We start from the raw sequence: 18,266 nt of genomic DNA on the forward strand, positions 1-18,266 counted from the left end.
ATTGCAAAAGGGGAGAGGCGGAAGGATCACTATCACTTTTATAGGGGACACCACAGAAGAAGAAATGCAGGACACCGAAAATTCTGTATAGACCATATTTTGTGTAATTAAACGCCCCATAACATATTATGACACAAAGGCCCTGTTACATAAATAAAATATTATTTGTCTAATAAGGACCTTTTTGTCACGCACCAACACGGACACATCCTTGTACTTCTATTTTTGTGAGGACATTTTTAGGCACAATACATTTCCCACTTCCTTGGGCTGACACTAACCCTGACCCTTGACCCCTGACCCCTGATGTAAACCCAATTCTAAGCTCAACTTTAAAACCACATCTTCACCCTCAAACAGTCCTTTGTGAAGACCAACCAAAATGTTTGGTTACCAACACCAAGGTTGAGAAGGAGATGAGGAAGAGGAGGAGGAAGAGTGGGGGAGGAGGGGGAGGAGGAGAAGAGGAGGAGGGGAAGAGGTGGGGGGGAGAAGAGGAGGAGGGGGGGGGGGGGGAGGGGAGGAGTACATCAGGATGCAGAGCTACTGTCGGCTTCACAAACACATGGAATCCAACAGACTCAAAAGAGCACCGACAGGACTGTTCCAGGACGTGTGTCTGTGTGTGTGTGTGTGTGTGTGTGTGTGTGTGTGTGTGTGTGTGTGTGTGTGTACCTCCACAGGTGTGTAGGACTCGTATAACAGGTACTGGGGATGGGCTCTGGGCGGCTGTCAGATCAGGTCTCCACACATTTGCCCAGCACCATGTGGTTGAAGTGGGAGCACTGACCGCTGTGGAAGCCCTGGAAAAACCTCCTGAGGGCCTCCCTGCTGAGGGGGGAAGTCACTCTTCACAGAGCTCCTGTAGAACCCAGGGCCCCTCTCAGGCGTCTGGTTCTGGACTCCAGGTTCTTGGGCCCCGTCATGATCCAACACAAGATCCGGATCGTTAACAACATTAACGAGAACATGAAATAAGAACAATAAAAACAACCTTGATTGTTTTATCCCTTCTGGGATAGTTTGAGTTCAGCAGAGAACCAGGGAGAGAAATCAATCAATCAATCAATCAATCAATCAATCAATCAATCAATCAATCAATCAATCAATCAATCATCTATCTATCTATCTATCTATCTATCTATCTATCTATCTATCTATCTATCTATCTATCTATCAGGTGTTCATAGTAGAACCCAGGTTGGACACTGTCACATGGTGTGTGAGCGTGTACATGAACTCGTGTATGTGTGCGTGCGTGCGTGCGTTTATCAGGTGATATGTGTTACTGGAATAATCCAGACGGTGGCGCGCTTCCCTTTTCATTGTAATTGAGCATTGTTGAGCGTCATTTGAACTCTTTAATTACTTGAATATATCGCTCACAAATTCATATTTAAACTTTATATTTTCACTAAATTTGACCCATATTTACGAAAGGTTTAAATAAGTCTCAACAAACAATGTATCTTACCACTTTTTTCGATGTAAAATTTGCAAATCCAACCGTTTGAGTGGGAGCTTACTTTTTATATTATTATATATTATATTTTATACCTAGTTTGATTTAGATTTTTAATACATTTATTATTTGTTGGTTGCTTAACACAGAGTGGCCACTGGGTGTCACTGTGGTCTGCATGACTGAAGGGTCGAAATTGAGTTCCATCAACCCTATTTTCTGGTTATTATGTCTCTTATGAAAAAGCAAGAGTTGTTTTTTCTGTTACTGGGAACCCTACCCCCGGTACCATAAAGCATGGATGTACATAACGTTTTGATGTTTTAAAATTCGAAACGGAGTTTCTGTTGAAGTAAAACAGAACATAAAAGGAACCGTAGAAGTGCGTCTCTGTCGTCCAGGTAACGTGTTGCTACGTGACAGCTAAACTCGGGGCTTTGTCATGTGATGTTTGATGGTCGGGCTATAGCCACGCCCCCATACTACAGACCGGAAGTACCGCACCACAGTTAGAATGACACGTGCTTTTAACTGCATGCAAATGAAAGCACAAGTTAAAATAAAATAAAGGGTTCCAGCAGTTGGACGCCTGAAGGCAGAAGGTCCATCCTGTTCCTGTCGCTTCCTGTTTCCTTCAGAACCTCCTTTATCCCCACTTTCTGCACCTTCTGTCTTCCTCTGAGCGGGAAACCAAGGTGGAAGCAGAGGCTTGTGTGCGCTCTCCCCTTTAAAACTCGTGTTTAAAATCAATTTTCCAGCATTTAACGTCGCCGTACTTGTTACAATCCTGCCCCTCGACTTTAGATTTGATGATGGGCAGAAAAGGTGAACTACTTTAACTGTGTGGGGCGCTGAACTGTTCAGTGACGCAACAGCAGCAACAATTACAGAAGCCAAACAACCAGGAAGTGATTTTATGGCGTGTCCTTTAAAATAAAAGATTCGTCGGCTCAGAGCATCTCAGTATTCAGGTATTACGAGGAGCTTCTTCATCCGTGAGCATCAGAGAATCTACAGTCCACAAAGGTTTTGCTAATCTGGAGTAAAACCTGATTTAATCCGTGATTTCGCTCCCGTGCTCTTATTTTGGAGGTCAATAGAGTGTAGTTTATCCGGCTGCGGTTCAGCTATAAATGAACATTTGGAGGCAGTCTTGGTCCTCTCGGTGTTTCCTGAGTGCAGGTAAGCTTCAGCATCGGTTCTGGTCGGTGTGGGGGGGCAGGAGGCTGGTCCGCCCTGCACAGATTAACAAAGCTGCCGGTAGTTTTTCACAGCTGCAGATTCTTTTGATGACAGTCAGAACTATTTCATGAGTTCTTTCAAAGCAAAGCGCTTTGGAGGAATCGATGCAACTGAATAACTGCTTTATTTTTTATTTTTTTGGAAATATTAGCAGTAGATGATAAATGAGGGGTCACTCGCAGGTGTCGCTGAACAAAAACAAACCTGCATCAAGTTCAGAGGAAAATGAAACAGAATTCAACGATCACCGCGGTTTTTTGCTCGTAAATCCTCCTGCTAAACTTCAGCACCTGTCTGTTAAACGTTTTATCATGGACCGTTTGCTGACTCATTTGATCGAAACGTACTTTTAAAACCATCTGAACCATATTTAAACAGGTTCGCCGATGGAAGCGTCATTTCTGTCCCTTCCTCATGCTTTAAATAACTGAGGACGTATTTGAGAACATTTCCGTTAACATCTACGATGTTATCTAACCTCGTTTCACTACTATTACTGTATGGATATCTATTAAAGTACTGGTACTGGCGGAAATTCAGGTTCAGGTTCAACCTCCATTAAAGGAACAGGGCGCGCCCCCACACACGCATACACAGACGCGCGCGTGCGTGTACAGGTTCATGCTCGTTTTGGGCGTAAGTTACAATCTGTGCGATGTGCTGCGGGGTTTGGGGGATCCGCATCGACCCAGACCCGTGCCGAGCGCCCCCTACTGCCAGGCCACAGAATCGCGGGTGTGACTGAGGACCGATCCTGGACCAGCGTCTTCTGCTCACTAACCGCAGTGATCTGTTCCAGACGTGGTCGCTCCCGCTCCGCTATGTGTGGTATCTGGGCCGTGTTTGGCAGCGACGGGTGCCTGTCGGGTCACCTCGCCAACGCCATGAAGGTGGCCCACCGAGGCCCCGACGCCTTCCGCATCGAGAACATCAACGGTTTCACCAACTGCTGCTTCGGCTTCCATCGCTTGGCCATCATGGACCAGCTGCACGGCATGCAGCCGCTGCGCATCAGGCAGTTCCCCTTCCTGTGGCTCTGCTACAACGGGGAGATCTACAACCACCTCACGGTAAGACCAGGACGTGGGGGGGGGCGTTGGCGCTGCTGGTATCTGCAACATTGAGGTCCGTCCCCAGTGGGATGGAATTCTTTAACTCTGCCTGTGCTCGTTGTTCCAGCTGAGGAAGCAGTTTGGGTTTGACCACCAGACCGAGATGGACGGAGAGATCCTGCTCCATCTGTACAACCGCTTCGGCGCCAAGAAGATGGCGTCCCTCCTGGACGGCGTCTTTGCTTTTATTCTGCTGGACACCGCCAACAGGAGGGTCTGTGTGGGCAGGGACACCTTCGGAGTGCGGCCTTTGTTCAGGTGCCTGACGGACGACGGGTTCCTGGGCGTCTGCTCCGAGGCCAAAGGTAGCAGAGGCGGCTCCGTTGCTCCGTTGTTCAGCGCCGCGGCGTCTTCCCCTGAATGTCGTTGTCTTTAAAAAGGTCTGACGGAACTGAGCTGCTCCTTGGAGGCTTCCGCCAGCGTCGCCCCCTTCCCCCCGGGCCACGTCGAGGTCTTCGATTTGAAGCCGGACGGCAAAGTCGAGTCGATCCAGATGGAAGCGTTTCACCTCTGCACGCAGGAGCCGGCTCACGCCGCCTACGACAGCGTCCCCGCGCTGCCTTCAGGTACGACGGCTCCCCTGCGCCCCTCAGATTCCCTTTAGATCTGTTGTTGACGCTCTCCTCGCAGGTTTCGACGAGGAAACGGTGAAATCCAACATCAGAACTCTGTTTGAGAACGCCGTCAGGAAACGGCTCATGGCCCAGAGGCGGATCGGCTGCCTCCTGTCAGGTAGAGAAATGCTTTAGCGCGTTAGCGCGTTAGCCCGCGCGGTTCTGCCGGCGTTCCTGCTGATGGGGTGTGGATGATCCTCAGGCGGTCTGGACTCCAGCCTGGTTTCTGCCACCCTCATGAAGCTGGCCAAAGAGGAGAAGCTGCAGTACCCTCTCCAGACCTTCTCCATCGGCTCGGAGGACAGCCCCGACCTGTTGGCGGCCCGAAAGGTCGGTTCTTCCCCTCGCGTTTTGCTCATTCACAGGGACAAACGTTGAGCGTGACGTTTGCGACCAACAGGTGGCGGCTCACATCGGCAGCGAGCACCACGAGGTGAACTTCAGCATCGAGGAAGGAATCCAGGCGGTCAAGGACGTCATCTATCACCTGGAGACCTACGACATCACCACCATCCGCGCCTCTGTCCGTGAGTGTGAAACTTTCAGATGTAGCCGTGGCAACAAGAGCGCTGTTGTGGAACTGACGTTCACTGATCAGGAGAGGTGACACCAACACAGCACCTGTCCCAGTGAGACACGGCGTCAACCGTGGAGGACAGCAGCCGGGGTGTCCTTAGCTAGCCCAAACAGAAGATGCTAACCTTGGACAGGACAGACTGTTTGTCTCTCCTGCCCTGTTTTGTCTCTGAGAAGAATGGAAACAAGGTCTGGTCGCTCAGAAGCTCCTTCAAGACACTAAATGAGAGTAAAGGTCGAGTCCACAGTTCGACGTTAGAGAGAAGTCGTGAAGGAAAAACGACTGCTTCTCTGTGAGGTCCAAACAGGCTACAGTCTAACTCTCTTCACGATCACTTAAGCCTTAATGTCATTTTTAAATATAGTTATCATCGACGTTTCACAATAGGAGTTAATTCAGCTTCAAATCTAAAAACAAGCAGCTCAGGAGACAAAACCAGGAAATATAAAGAAACTCAAACATTTCCTCCGTGAGGTCAGTGATGTGAGGAAAATGGGAGCTCGCAGCGTCGCCACATTCCTTTTCCTCCTCAATGCTTTTAAATCTCAGAGGAATCTAGACGGCCCAGAGGTCACCGAGGTCATCGGCGCCGGACCCGTGCGCTCCTCCTCGTGTGTCTGTCCCCCTTACGGCTCCCCCTTCTCTCTGTGTCCGCCACAGCCATGTTCCTGATATCGAAGTACATCAGGGAGAAGTCGGACAGCGTGGTGATCTTCTCTGGGGAGGGTTCTGACGAGCTCACGCAGGGCTACATCTACTTCCACAAGGTGACTTTGCAGGAGACCGGATCAAAAGTTCTCTTGCCTCTAAAGGTTGTAGTCAACACGTCCGTCAGCAGGGGGCGCAGTTCAAATAAAAACCAAAGAGTTCCTCCATAAAGAGAGATGATTAATAACAAATGAGGAGATTTTGGTGTTTTTATCCAGCGTTGACTTTGGAAAGCGTAACATGACTCAGATTAGTTTGATAATCTCATCGCAAAAGGGAAGTTTCAGTGGTTTAGGTTTCACGATGAAAAGAAAATCTCGAAGTTCAGGTGAGCAAAGGTGTGTGAAAGGGCCCGTAGGCCCCGCCCACTCATGCTGGAAGACACAAGGAGGGAAATCACACACGCGTGTGTGTGTGTGTGTGTGTGTTAGTTTCCTGGATTTTGTGAAGGGCTCTGATGCTGAGATGAAGCGCCGTCGCTAACGACACATCTTCCTCCTCAGGCTCCCGATCCTGCGGCGGCGGCGGCAGAAAGCGTCCGGCTGATGGAGCAACTTTACATGTTCGACGTCCTCCGGTGTGATCGCACCACTGCTGCACACGGGTAATTATGATGGATTCCCAACAAATTCTGAAGTCTATTTTATACTTTTCACAGCGACACAACAACGAATACGACACAAATCAGACTTTTAACTAAATTTTCTTCTACTTGGATCTAATGTCAGTAAAAGATCCACGTTCGCGCTCAGCTAACTTTTCCAAACGGAGGCCCGGTTGTAACTGAGAGGCTCGTTGGCTCCCCCGACCAGTTACCTGGTCATTGTCGGTCTTCAGCTTCCTGTTGTGGCAGGTGTCTCGGTGGTCGATCCCAACATTTAGACATCATATTAACCCTGAAAAATCACATTTTTTGTCAATGTTAGTGAATATCTGAGGTGTGGTGGTGTATGTCAGCATTAGCATTAGCCTACGTTACCTTGTGGTGCTAGCCTGAATGCGACACCTGAACTTTCCGATGTTCCTGTCTCTGTTCCAGGCTGGAGCTCAGAGTTCCTTTCCTTGACCACAGGTTCACAGCGTACTACCTGTCCCTGCCCGAGGCCATGAGGGTTCCAAAGGTTAGTTCATCTCCAGCCACGCTAGCTTTTAAATACAGGTTCTTTACACCGTCCTGACCTCGGTTCTGCTTGAGCAGAACGGAGTGGAGAAGTTCCTTCTGAGGGACTCCTTCTCAGGTCTCAACTTGCTCCCAGACGGGATCCTGTGGAGGCGCAAAGAGGCCTTCAGCGATGGTTTGACTTCGCTGAAGAAGTCGTGGTACACCTGGCTGCAGGAGCATGTGGAGTCGCTGGTACGTGTGCAGCTCTTTCACCTGAGTAGATTAAGTTGAGCTGCAGATTCTGGCTCTGTTCTTCTTTGTCTCCTGCTCTGTTGACGATTGGAGGCCACTTTAACTCACTGGTGCCTCCCCAAGGTCACAAATATAGCAACAAGAGAATAAAAGGCTTTTTGGTTGCTTTCTACCCAAATAACCAACTTCCTTTTGTATCACCCAAATGTCCTCAGGTGAGCGATGACCAGTTGGAGAAGGCTAGCCACACGTTCCCCCACAACCCCCCACCCACCAAAGAGGCGTACTACTTCAGGCAGATCTTTGAGAAGTTCTTCCCAGGCCAGGCTAAATGGCTTCCTCATTACTGGATGCCAAGGTGGCTAAATGCCACGGACCCCTCAGCTCGGACCCTCCCTTTCTATGAGCCAGAGAAAGTAGAATGAGCATCCGCCTCCTGTAGCTATTCTAGCTAATCTAGCTTTAGTCGGGGTGCAACTCCCTCGCATTATAATCACACAACTAGTCAGAATAATTGCAACACTTCTTTTTAGGTTTTCTTGCAGGCCAGAATTGCACTGTGTTAATTAGCGAATAGAGTATGAAATTAAGCAACACTTGAGTCACGTAAATTACGTCGCAGATCTCGAACCCATGACCCACAGATTCAGAAACTTATGAAATGGCGTCAATTGACAAAACGGTTTGTTTTTTAGTCTAAGTTCCTCACACCAGTTTTATTCCCCAAAATGTTTTTACACTCGATTTTCTATTCTGTCAAGAGTTCCATTTATTTTTTAAAGAGTTTTTATTTTTTAATTAATAAACAAAATGAATAGAAAGTAGCAGATTGCCTTAAAATATTCTTACGTCTTCGTAACACTGTGACTTTTCTGCTGTCTGCGTCCATTAGCCTTTTAGCTTCCGTTAGCTGAGCCGATTATACGCTGACTCATGGCTGCCGTTCGTGTGAAGGTCATCGGTTTGTCATGGCTGAGATGACTCGGGTGTTTCACGCGGCTTAATACCAACAGCTGTCCCACGCAGATCTCGGGCGAGAACATTCAGCGTTGTTAGTTTTACCATTAGCATTTTTCACTTATTCATGTAGTTCAAATGTTAGCTGACTGTGGGGTTTTCTGCTGCACCAGATTTCTGGACATTCCACAGATCCTCTGCTGTATCAAGTCTTTGAATCTTCATCTAAAAAGAGTATGTGTCTGTTTTTGTTTCTGACTGAAATAAACCCTCTAAAACAGCCCAAACCGTGTGAAGTACCACTCGTGTCCATTAGAGGGCGACAACTGACACATTTAATACGCTTTTTTTTTTTTTAATCTTACAAGAAATCCAACATTTACAGACTGAGGTTGAACTAGTAAAGAAAATAAATGTGATATTTGGTAGACCACCGTGACAGATTTCCTCATGCTGCCGGATACACGACAGCCCGAAAAAGCAAAAATGAGAACTTGTCCCAGTTGGTTTCACAGAACAATCAGCTGCAGTAAACGGTTATGAGGCACTATACAGTGATCATTGGCAGTGCAATCTTCAGCGGATCCGGGAGGGGGGGAGTCTCGCCTTGCTTTGATGGTCCACAACACACCGAGTCTGCTGAGCGGCAGATGGCTAAAAACACCAAAATCGTAGATACTAACGTCGCTCCTGCATCTACCTGCTGCTGGGACTAAACTGCACGGGCACAGCACAGCTACGTCACGACCGTGTGGGAACAGAAACGGGCTCATTCGACTAACAGCTACACAAGAAACAAAACCCAGCATCAGGTACCCCAACACCCCCCTCCGGGATGGGGGAGGGGCATGTGGAGGAGGAGGAGCCTCACGGTTAGCGACGTTTGTCGTACGTTTGTATTGTGCTCCACTCGTAGGAATCTGCAAGAGACAGCAGGACGTCAATCAGGGACGATCGTAGGACGGAGACAGAGGAACTCTTTGGGAGGGGCTTTACCCTCAGAACTGTCACCCATTACATTTTAATGAAGTTAGAAATTCTTTATTTGGTTGTCATGGAGATGATGGAGGGTTGGGAGGTGTCTGTGGGGGAAGGGGGGGGGGGCGGTCTCAACTGACTCACCTGGTTCCTCTTGGCTCCTTTTGCCCATCAGTCCGACAAAAGAGTTGATTTTATGTCCTAGAAGGAAAATGTTGAGAAATCCTTCAAAAACTGAATTAAACTCAAGAACCAAGGTTAAAAATCGTAATGCTCATGAAGGGTTTTTAACTGTCATTGAATCTGATCGGGCCTATTTTTCGGGTTTTTTGCCGTTGCTGCTGCAGGAGCTCGCTGAAACGAATCAGCCAATCAGAGCAGTTCATCAGCGCAGGCCACGCCCCCAAGGTCCCTCTGCTGGGTTCATTTGTGTGGGAGTAATTGGTTCGGTCCATTTGTGTCTCATCTGCTGGGACTGTCAATCACAGTGACGGACAAAAGTCCATCATCAGTGTGTGTGTGCGTGTGTGTGCGTGTGTGTGCACGCATGTGTGTTTTTTACCTGCACAAAGATCAATATTTACATTAGAGTTAGGAGAAAATACAAAGAACCGGAAAAATTGTTGCTGTCAGACTCTCAGAGGAGAACGCACTCACTTTCTGTCTCCCTCTCCACCCCCACCCCCCCATACCCCCCCCGTCCTTGGGGCATTGATCCCATCTCCCTCTCCTAATGATGACTGACTTACAGTCAGCAGATAAATGAGATGTATATTTATTTATGCTGTGCTGTCAGAGCGAGCGCCTAATTTAGTCAAAGAGAACCCCCCCCCACCCCCACCACCCCCAGCTCTGGCTGCTCTGTTAGAAACACTGAATAATCAGCATTTTAATTAGTGAGAAGTTTTGGGTGGAAGGTTTTTATGAGGCAGGTTTTCTGAAACATATTCAGGGAAGTTTAGAGGGGAAGTCGGCCAGCAGGGGGAGCTGTTTCTGCTCAAACTTTAGCCAAGATAAAACACTCAAAACCTGTTTACAGGTTTTAGATTTCACAGAAATATTTCAAGAATTTTCAGAACAGTTCAGCTCTGAAAGCTGATTTTATCATTTCACTCCCTCACATGAGGATTTAGGACGTCAGATTCAACCTCTTTTATTCTGAAAGGTCTCGCTGACGTCAAAGCACGTTTAGAACCTCATTCACTGATTTTTTTCTATTCATCGGAACATTTTTGACCAGAGGAAGACGAATGAAAGTGGCAAAGGTGCGATGACACTTACGTTTGTGGGTGATCTGTGCGTTGGCTGCAGGAGAGAATAAAGAACCTTCAGAACTCAACAGGAAACATTCCTTCATCGTTATTAAAGGCTGGATTGCTCCAAAGCTTTAATGGTTTTTCAACATAACTTCCTAATTTACTGAAATCCTTTTTGAGGACTCACCCATGGAGCGTTTTCCCATCAGGCCGATGAACTGATGCGGCCGCGGTTTCCTCGTCATCCTCAGCAGAATCTCTCTGAGCGGGCTGTTGGGAAACCAGCCGTCCTAAAGGAACAGTCGGTCAGCCCATCAGTGTTTAACATTCCACGCTACATCTGTAGAAAAATGAGTCTGATTCTCACACACACGCACACACACACACTCTCGCCACCATGTCGGTGATTTATTCTTCATCTCCTTGATGACTCCAGCCTCCTCTTTAAGGTTCTGGCGCGTTTCCAGCTCACAATGTCAAACTCTGCACGTGTTTCCAATATCAATGATGCTTTATTCTGTTTCCGGTTGGAATTCAGATCCCTGATCAATAATTTTACTGATGGTTTCAGGAGGATTCCTGGATCACTGATTTATCTCAGTTCGTCCCCTCTCAGCCAGCTTTAATCAGCTCCATTCAGCCGCTAATTCATCATTTTCAGGAGAAATAAGAACATCTAAACCGTTTTTCCCCTCCTCTCACCTCACTTTCAGGAGACAAAAATCCCAGAAATGCATCAGCACTTTGTTAAAGATCTTTTTTTTTTCTCGTGCAGGAACAATTGAACAAGAATGAAACGAACTTCCAGGTGGAGTGTTGAGCTCCCACCTGCAGACATCTCTCATGGCATCAACCGTACCTGGATCCGATTACTGCTCCAGTAATCGGCTTCTTCTTTCGGGTCGATCTCTTGACACCAAACTCGCGTGACGGCGCAAAGAGCCACGAGGGCGGATAAGAGCAGGAACTTCATGGTTTTATTCGGATTAATCAGCTAAAATCAACTTCACAACATGCGGAACAAACCGAACTGAGCGCGAGCCTCTCAACACTCGTCCATGTCGCGCGGCAGCCTCGTGTGGGTGATAAAAAAAACGCTCCAATCGCTCCTTCGCGCGCTCAGCACTGCAGCTGCTTCACCTCTGTCTCGCGGAGCCTCGCGCGCGCTCTTTTATATCTGCGTTGGGGTAGCCGGATGACACGCGCTCAGTCACGAGCGTGCGGAGTTACGATGTTGTCGCGATTTATGGTCGGAATAAGTTACGTCAACGTCAACAAGAAGCTGAACAGGTGTCGCCACCCACGTGACCTCAGCAGTGACGAACATGAGGAGATTAAAGAATTCTTTGATCTGAGGGCTCAGGGATTTGTGACGGCAGGGGCGGCCGCCAGGGGGCGTGTTCGGGCTCATTGGCGCGAAATAAAACAGTCGTGGGTCAGAAGACCTCTGACCTCCCTCAGCTCAGGCCCGGTCCAGGACCAGGATCTGGTGTGACGGTAGTGGTCATGTGATGCGGTGAACGAGCGCGGATGGAGGAGAGCGACGCCGGCGTGCCGCTCATTTCCATGAGAAAAGGTCGTCTGGCCTCAGGACGCCGCCAAGATCAGCGTCCTCGCTGCCCCCGGAGCGCCTGATTGGCCGAGAGTCTTTATTGTTGACGTTATTTTCCCATCTGTTATGACGCAAATGTGTCACTTCGTTTGGATTTAATCAATTTAATTTGAACAATCAGATATCAGCGTGACTGAGGTGATTATTGATGATCTGTTATTGATCTGTGTGTGTGTGTGTGGGGGGGGGGGGGGGGGGTCCTGTGGCATCGCATCATTTTATGATGTCCTTATTTTTGTTAAATGTGACCCTTAAATAAGCAATCTGACAGAAAGGTCAAAGGTCAACCAGTCCAATTTTATAGCAGTAATTGTGTACATCATTCTGGGGGGGTGTGGTCATATGGCAGAGTGGAATTTAATCAGCAAATCTGTGACCGCTCATCCAATCTAGAGAGCTGAGGGGGCGCGAGTGGGACTGTGTGTGTGTGTGGTGTGTGTGTGTGTGTGCGCGTGTGTGTGTGTGTGTGGGAGGGGGGGGGCAGCAGAGGTGTTGACGCATGTAAAGATGAGTGTTTACGGCTGAAGTCATGACGCTCAGATATGCCGACGATGATGTTCGGAGGGATCGAATCGGTCCCTGGAGACCGTCGGGCGTGTGAGGTTGATTCGGCGCCGGTCGCCATGATGGCGGTTGTCGCCCTGCAGGAACTGAGAGGACGGGAGGGAGGAACCGCGAGGAACGCGCGCAAAAACGAACTATGACGTTGAAGCAATCGCGCGGGTGGACCGACCTCCTGTGGGTCACGTCCTGATTGATGCATGTGGAGAAGATATAAAAACGTTTCTCTTCTCTGTGGGTGGAACCCGTTCTCCTGATAGGTCCCATCAGGAGCTCCCGGGCTCAATTTTCCTGCAGGAGACGGTAGACGGACACGGACCTGCACCGGCAGGGCCGACCTGTGGAGGGAGAGCGACCATGTCAGAACGAGAACCACGCACCAGTTTCTCCAGCTTCGCTAAATTACCTTCTGTACATTTGGAGCCTCCAGGTTAGTTGTAGCTAACAGTTAGCACAGCTACGCAGAACAAAACCCACCTTAAAGGTTAGCCTGAGGAGGCTAGCTAGGCTAGTGTTCTGTGGATCCACCTGCAAGTGCAATAATCCTTCTGAAGCAACGAAGCTCAGTGGAAACTCTCATTTTTACTGGTGACCAGTGGAACCTTTGCTCTCCACGCTGCCACGGCTCTTTAATTAAAATTAGCAGCGCCGCAGGTTCTCCTGCAGCTCGGCTCCACCACCCAGGAACCCTCTCCTACCTTTCTCACCGATGGGCTAATTAAATCTTGCCACACTTTAATTCCTGAGATGTTTGTTGGAATCACATCACTGGGAATGTCAACGCTCCACATGTGTCCTTGTTCAGGACCTCGCGTGCGATCGTGCGCTGCCTTTATCAGATTTGTGCTCCCGCCATCGACAGAGAGGAAAAAAACATCCGTTCCAGATGCTTTCACACAGTCACGCACTGAAATAATGGAATGAAATCAGCCTCAAAGCTGACCAATTCACTCCCTCAGGGCAGCAGGTCAAAGGTCGACCAGGTGTGACCAAGGTTTAAACTGTAGCATCAAAGCTCAAAAGATCCAAAAACAGATTTACTACCTTTGCGAACATCTCCTCATCGTTAATTGTTCGCAACTGAAATGTTCACAATTTCAACCTTTGTTCTTTCACACAACAGGTCCTTTGGAGGAGCTTAAGTTCTGAAGGTTCTTCAAGGTTCTTCAAGGTTCCTGAAGGTTCCTGAAGGTTCTTCAAGGTTCCTGAAGGTTAAAGTTGCTGCAGTTTAGCTGAAAAGCTAAAAAGTTGGATTTACACGACCTGGATGGATGAGAACCAGCATGGTCAAAAAGGTAAGACATTTTTAACAGTTTAGTTTTAAGCTTGCCCCCCCCCACAAACACACACGCACAAACACAAACACACACAACAAATATCCCCCCTTAACACCCACAAGTGCTGACTTTGGCTGAAAGGAGGTAATTAAATATGAAGTGGGTGTGGAGGAGCCAGAAGAACCATGAGTGGGCTTCCACTCAACACAAACACACACAAGAGTCACCTGTACTTCACACGGACACACACTGTTAGCTGTTGTTAGCCGCCAAATGTCAAGTGCTGCAAAAAAATGTTCGGATGAATCGAGTGTCACTGAACAAAGAATCACACTTTCAACACAAAACAGAACGTTCAAAGGTTGTGAGGACATTCTAGTTACTTAGAAAACAAGAATGACTCACACACACACACACACACACACACACACACCACACACACACACACACACACACACACACACACACACACACACACACCAATCTCTCTCAATTTAAAGGAACCTTAATTAAAATGTTCCTGAGACATCAGAGCTTTTTACTTCCACCCATTTCTGGTTCCAGGAGACGAAGCTGCAGGTAAAACCTGGCAGGAAGTTGCAGCAAATGTTTGTTCTCTCCAGGTTCTTTCTGCTGGGGGTTCTGTCCTCAGAAGCATCCAGCAGCAGGAGAAAGGAGACTTCCGTCGCACCGACGTTCCCAGAAGCCTCCTACAAACAGCTCCAGTTTTAGATTTATACATTAATTTTACTGCTAATGACAATTTTAGCCTGAACACGATCAGATCCAGCATTTGCTTACTGATAAAGTTTAAATTCAAATTGAGTTATTTAGTTAGTGGGTGAAATTTCGAAGGGGTGGAGCTTTGTTAGAACAAAAATAAATAACACAACCTTGAATCAAAGGTTGTAAATAAACAACAACATGCTTCAAAACAGCGTTTCGTTGTTGCTGAAAATGGCCTTTTATTGTCACCCGCGATGCGTTTATGGTCATCCGGTAAACAGTAGTTGTGTTGTCAGTCTATGTTTACCAACCAATAAACTCGTGCATGTTTGCTTTTCTATCCTGTTGTCATGGAGATGCAAATTGAGAAAAGATGAATGATAAAATGACAAAAATTTAATTGATCAAATTCATTAATTAATTCTTTAAGTCAAACAGAAAAAGCTGAACTTCGGTTGTGTCGCTACAGCTAATTTGTCATATTTGTCGGTAACGTGACAGGTTTACGATCTCCGCCAACAAAATTAGACGGCAACGAGCGCAAAGATAAAATAAATGAATCGTCAGCATATAAAGAACAGAAATCCAAATACGGTTTTATTCTTATAATTAAAACTGCTCGTATCGTCCAGCTGCTGCCGAACAAACAGAACCAGCTCAGGCTGACAGGTCATTTGTCGTTATGGCAACCAGCCACCTCGTTAACACACCAAAATAATAAAGAGCAAAAAAAGGAATCGTTAGAAATGTTTCTTTCAGTCGTTATTGCGGAGGAGCACAGAGCCAATCAGAGCCGACATTATTGGTCTCAAAACTTTCTGTCAACGTTACTATGGTAACAATTCCATCGTTACTGCTCTGACGGGGTTTAAATTCCTGAAAACAGAGTAACAGAAATCGATTACTTTGACGAAAATGAGCTTTGCGAGTGTCTTCAACACGAGCGGCGGCTCCCGTGTATGACACAAGCCCCGCCCACCTGTGTTGTCAGGTCAGAGGTCACGGTTATCAATTAACCCTAAAATAAGCAGCTGGTTTTCCAACCCGGTGTGATACCATGATTCTGTTCACTCAAACCCCTTTTTAGGTTAGTTTTAATGGCGACTTTGGGTCGTACCAAGTGGAAAATGCTAATGAGCTAATTAGAAGGAAGGAGTGTGAGCAGATCCAGCTTTATATTCACGCCCTCCTCCGTTAGCCTCTTTAACAAGATGGAGGCTCCTTTGATTGACAGCTGAGTTCTGAGGGAGTTTCTTAAAAGGAGACAGTTTAATGTTCCGTCCGAATGGAGACCAATTAGAACACAAACGTGAACGGAGGACCCTGGACTTGACTGACAAACGCTGATTTTTATCCACAATGCTCCTAAATATTAATTAAAACACAGAGGAATCAAGGTTCTCCTCAAAGAACCGAGGTTCTACCCGGAAACCGCCAAAAAACTGCTTCAGCAAGAACCAAATCAGAGAGAATCATTTCCTGTTCTAGGGGAGAAAGGTTCCTGGTGGAACCATTATCTTGTGCTAACTCCAAAAGGTTCCTCTGTTGTCAGAACCAAGGAGAGCTTCTGGGGACTGGGCTGAGGAACGTCCTTGGCAGAGAAGTTGGCTTTTAGAACGGTTCTTTTTAAATATAGAGACTCGTGAGGAGGTTCCTGACGTCAGCCATGATGACGCTGCTCACAGGAAGGACCCAGTCACTTCAGGGCGGATCTCCAGTCCGGATCTGGTGATTTATGGACCCTGAAGGTTTGGGGGGGGGGGGGTTCAGCTGTTCCCAGCAGAACTCTTCAGCCTCCAGGGAAGCGACCAGGAATGCAGATCTGGAGAAGGCCACCTCTGATGAATGAGGAAGAGGAACGGAGGGATTTGATTGGTCGGAGCAGCTCGGACGCTCCCCCTTTTTCCCGCCTGGTCTGACGCCTCTGGATGAGGTCATCCCTCCGTTTCTGCGAGCAATGACGAAGAGGACGAAGGCCAGACGGCGTTAATCGCGGCGAGGCGGGGAAACACGCAGGAGCTCCCTGCTGACGAGGAGGAGGGGGAGCAAGGGTGTGGCCGGCGCTCGCCGCCGCACTGCCGCAGTCTTTAACCGGATTAGCTCCTGCGTCAGGACGTCTGAGTGGACGGATCCACTCCGCAGCCAAAGTTCTGTTCCTCGGGAAGCTCCGGCGGAACCCTGTCAGCCTGACGGACGGGCGGCGTTCCAAAAAGGCTCCTTCTAATCTGGATAATGACTCCAGCCCCCACCCAGCACACTTTTGCTCATTCAGGCCGGCGCCTAGAGGCCGTCATGGGTACTGCAGCTCAAGACGTAATCCGTGGTTGACCTTTGACCCGACGGCGTCCTGAAATAGTGGTCATTAGGTTCATTGGAGCTCCTTACGTGTTTCATAAGTCGCGTTCTCTGCGCTCTGTTCGCACTTTTCTTTATCCAAACGTGTATTTCATGACGGCAGAAGCTGAACGGCAGCGGTGAGAGGAGCCAGGACGGGTCAGCCAACGTTTCTGGTTATTTGTCATTTAGAATCGCGGCCTCAGGCGTTCAAGGTCAGAGGTCATTGGCAGAGCCAGCAGAACAGGTGGATCCACTTGTATGTTGACATATTAGAAAAGTTCATTTCCTGTTAGCCTCGTGGCGCGGCTGAACAAAGACAGCTGTTAGCGTTAGTGTGAAAACACTTAAATAAAGGAAGGCGAGCTAATGGTCCCAGCAGAGAATAGAAGGTTATCACAAACGGAAATTACAGTTTAGGTTGATCATTCATCACTGTGAGTTCTAAACAGGAAGCTGGCGATAGGCGCGTCACCTCTGTCAGCATGTTGAAACCTGTCAAACTACCAGAACCTCTGCAGCAACATTAATCAGAGGAGCTGAAAGCTGCTGTCGCCCGTTTTCATTCACTTAGCGTGAATGTTGGGCAGCTGATTTATGGCGTCTGCGTTGGTGTTTACACATTTTAGCAACACTAAAAAAAGAACCTTCCTGAGGAGGAGAGCCAGGCCTCATAAATAAAGGCTCGGCGGTTGGTATTGATCAGGTGACCTCCGGCCCACCATCAGGTCACATGAATATTAACCACCAAACGTCTGTTTCAGCTCGACTCCTCGGCAGCGTTTAAAACGCTCATCAGGTGTGAAATCCGTTGGAAACGCTCGACTAATTTTGACCTTATGGTGTCGTGACAAACGCTGTGTTGACAAATCTTTTTAACAGCTTCAGTTTTTAAGAGCATAAAACCAGAAATTCCTTCGACACAAAAGGCAGCAATGACTCAGGAAAAGTGAGTGGGTCTTAAAACCTGGACGATTTCAGCAGATGGGCTGAATAAAGGTGTTTTAACCAGCGACTGACGCATCGGGGGTGAGAGTTGAAGGTTGGAGGACGCGTCTCCTCCATGGAGCTGCTCTTCACACATCTGGGAACCTTTAAAGTCCCGCCTGGGTCCTTCGCTCGTTACTTAACGCGCAACGAGTCGCTTCCTCCTCTGCAAACACGCCAAATGAGGCTGCGGCGCTGCTGTCAGCTGGGAGGAGACCGGCCGCCTTTGTCCTATTCACCGAGAGGCTCTTTAACATGCACACACACACACACACACACACACGCACACACACTCCAACCTGGAAACCTGCTCCAGCGATCAACAGAGCCGCCGGCGTCACGGAGGCGTCGACGCTGAAATCTCAATTACAGCCGTCAAAGACGCCGTTTTGTCTTCTGAAGGTTAAGAAAAAAAGCCGCCCGGCAATCATGTAAATTACCGACCGGAGTTCTGACCCGAGATAAGTCGGGATGATCCATAAAAGGATGAATAACGTGAAAATCAGATC

General features: G+C 48.0%; 2 protein-coding genes and 2 long non-coding RNA genes across 4 annotated transcripts; 2 read left to right on the forward strand and 2 right to left on the reverse strand.

The window, feature by feature from the left end:
• Positions 1-2,502: 2,502 nt before the first annotated feature.
• LOC130518491 (uncharacterized) lies at positions 2,503-6,918 on the reverse strand. The gene is made up of 3 exons (XR_008948050.1): positions 6,695-6,918; positions 6,532-6,611; positions 2,503-2,698 (listed from the first exon to the last, which is right to left on the reverse strand). It is a non-coding gene; the product is annotated as an uncharacterized LOC130518491 (long non-coding RNA).
• Positions 2,515-8,313, forward strand: asns (asparagine synthetase). The gene is made up of 12 exons (XM_057021021.1): positions 2,515-2,644; positions 3,504-3,774; positions 3,884-4,121; positions 4,197-4,382; positions 4,447-4,548; positions 4,633-4,760; positions 4,831-4,957; positions 5,668-5,774; positions 6,219-6,319; positions 6,755-6,836; positions 6,914-7,069; positions 7,285-8,313. The coding sequence occupies exons 2-12, from the start codon at positions 3,526-3,528 to the stop codon at positions 7,492-7,494; spliced, it is 1,686 nt and encodes a 561-aa protein (XP_056877001.1). The 5' UTR covers positions 2,515-2,644; positions 3,504-3,525; the 3' UTR covers positions 7,495-8,313.
• A 25-nt stretch (positions 8,314-8,338) lies between these two features.
• On the reverse strand, positions 8,339-11,426 carry tac1 (tachykinin precursor 1). The gene is made up of 5 exons (XM_057021109.1): positions 11,120-11,426; positions 10,448-10,550; positions 10,286-10,309; positions 9,149-9,205; positions 8,339-8,946 (listed from the first exon to the last, which is right to left on the reverse strand). Exons 1-5 carry the CDS (start codon positions 11,231-11,233, stop codon positions 8,900-8,902), a joined length of 345 nt encoding a protein of 114 aa, XP_056877089.1. The 5' UTR covers positions 11,234-11,426; the 3' UTR covers positions 8,339-8,899.
• Positions 11,427-13,606: 2,180 nt separating this feature from the next.
• Positions 13,607-14,767, forward strand: LOC130518495 (uncharacterized). Its single transcript, XR_008948054.1, has 2 exons — positions 13,607-13,728; positions 14,334-14,767. It is a non-coding gene; the product is annotated as an uncharacterized LOC130518495 (long non-coding RNA).
• The last annotated feature ends 3,499 nt before the right edge of the window (positions 14,768-18,266 follow it).

The sequence above is a fragment of the Takifugu flavidus genome, chromosome 21, assembly GCF_003711565.1.
Source record: "Takifugu flavidus isolate HTHZ2018 chromosome 21, ASM371156v2, whole genome shotgun sequence".
In the NCBI taxonomy this organism is placed as follows: domain Eukaryota; kingdom Metazoa; phylum Chordata; class Actinopteri; order Tetraodontiformes; family Tetraodontidae; genus Takifugu; species Takifugu flavidus.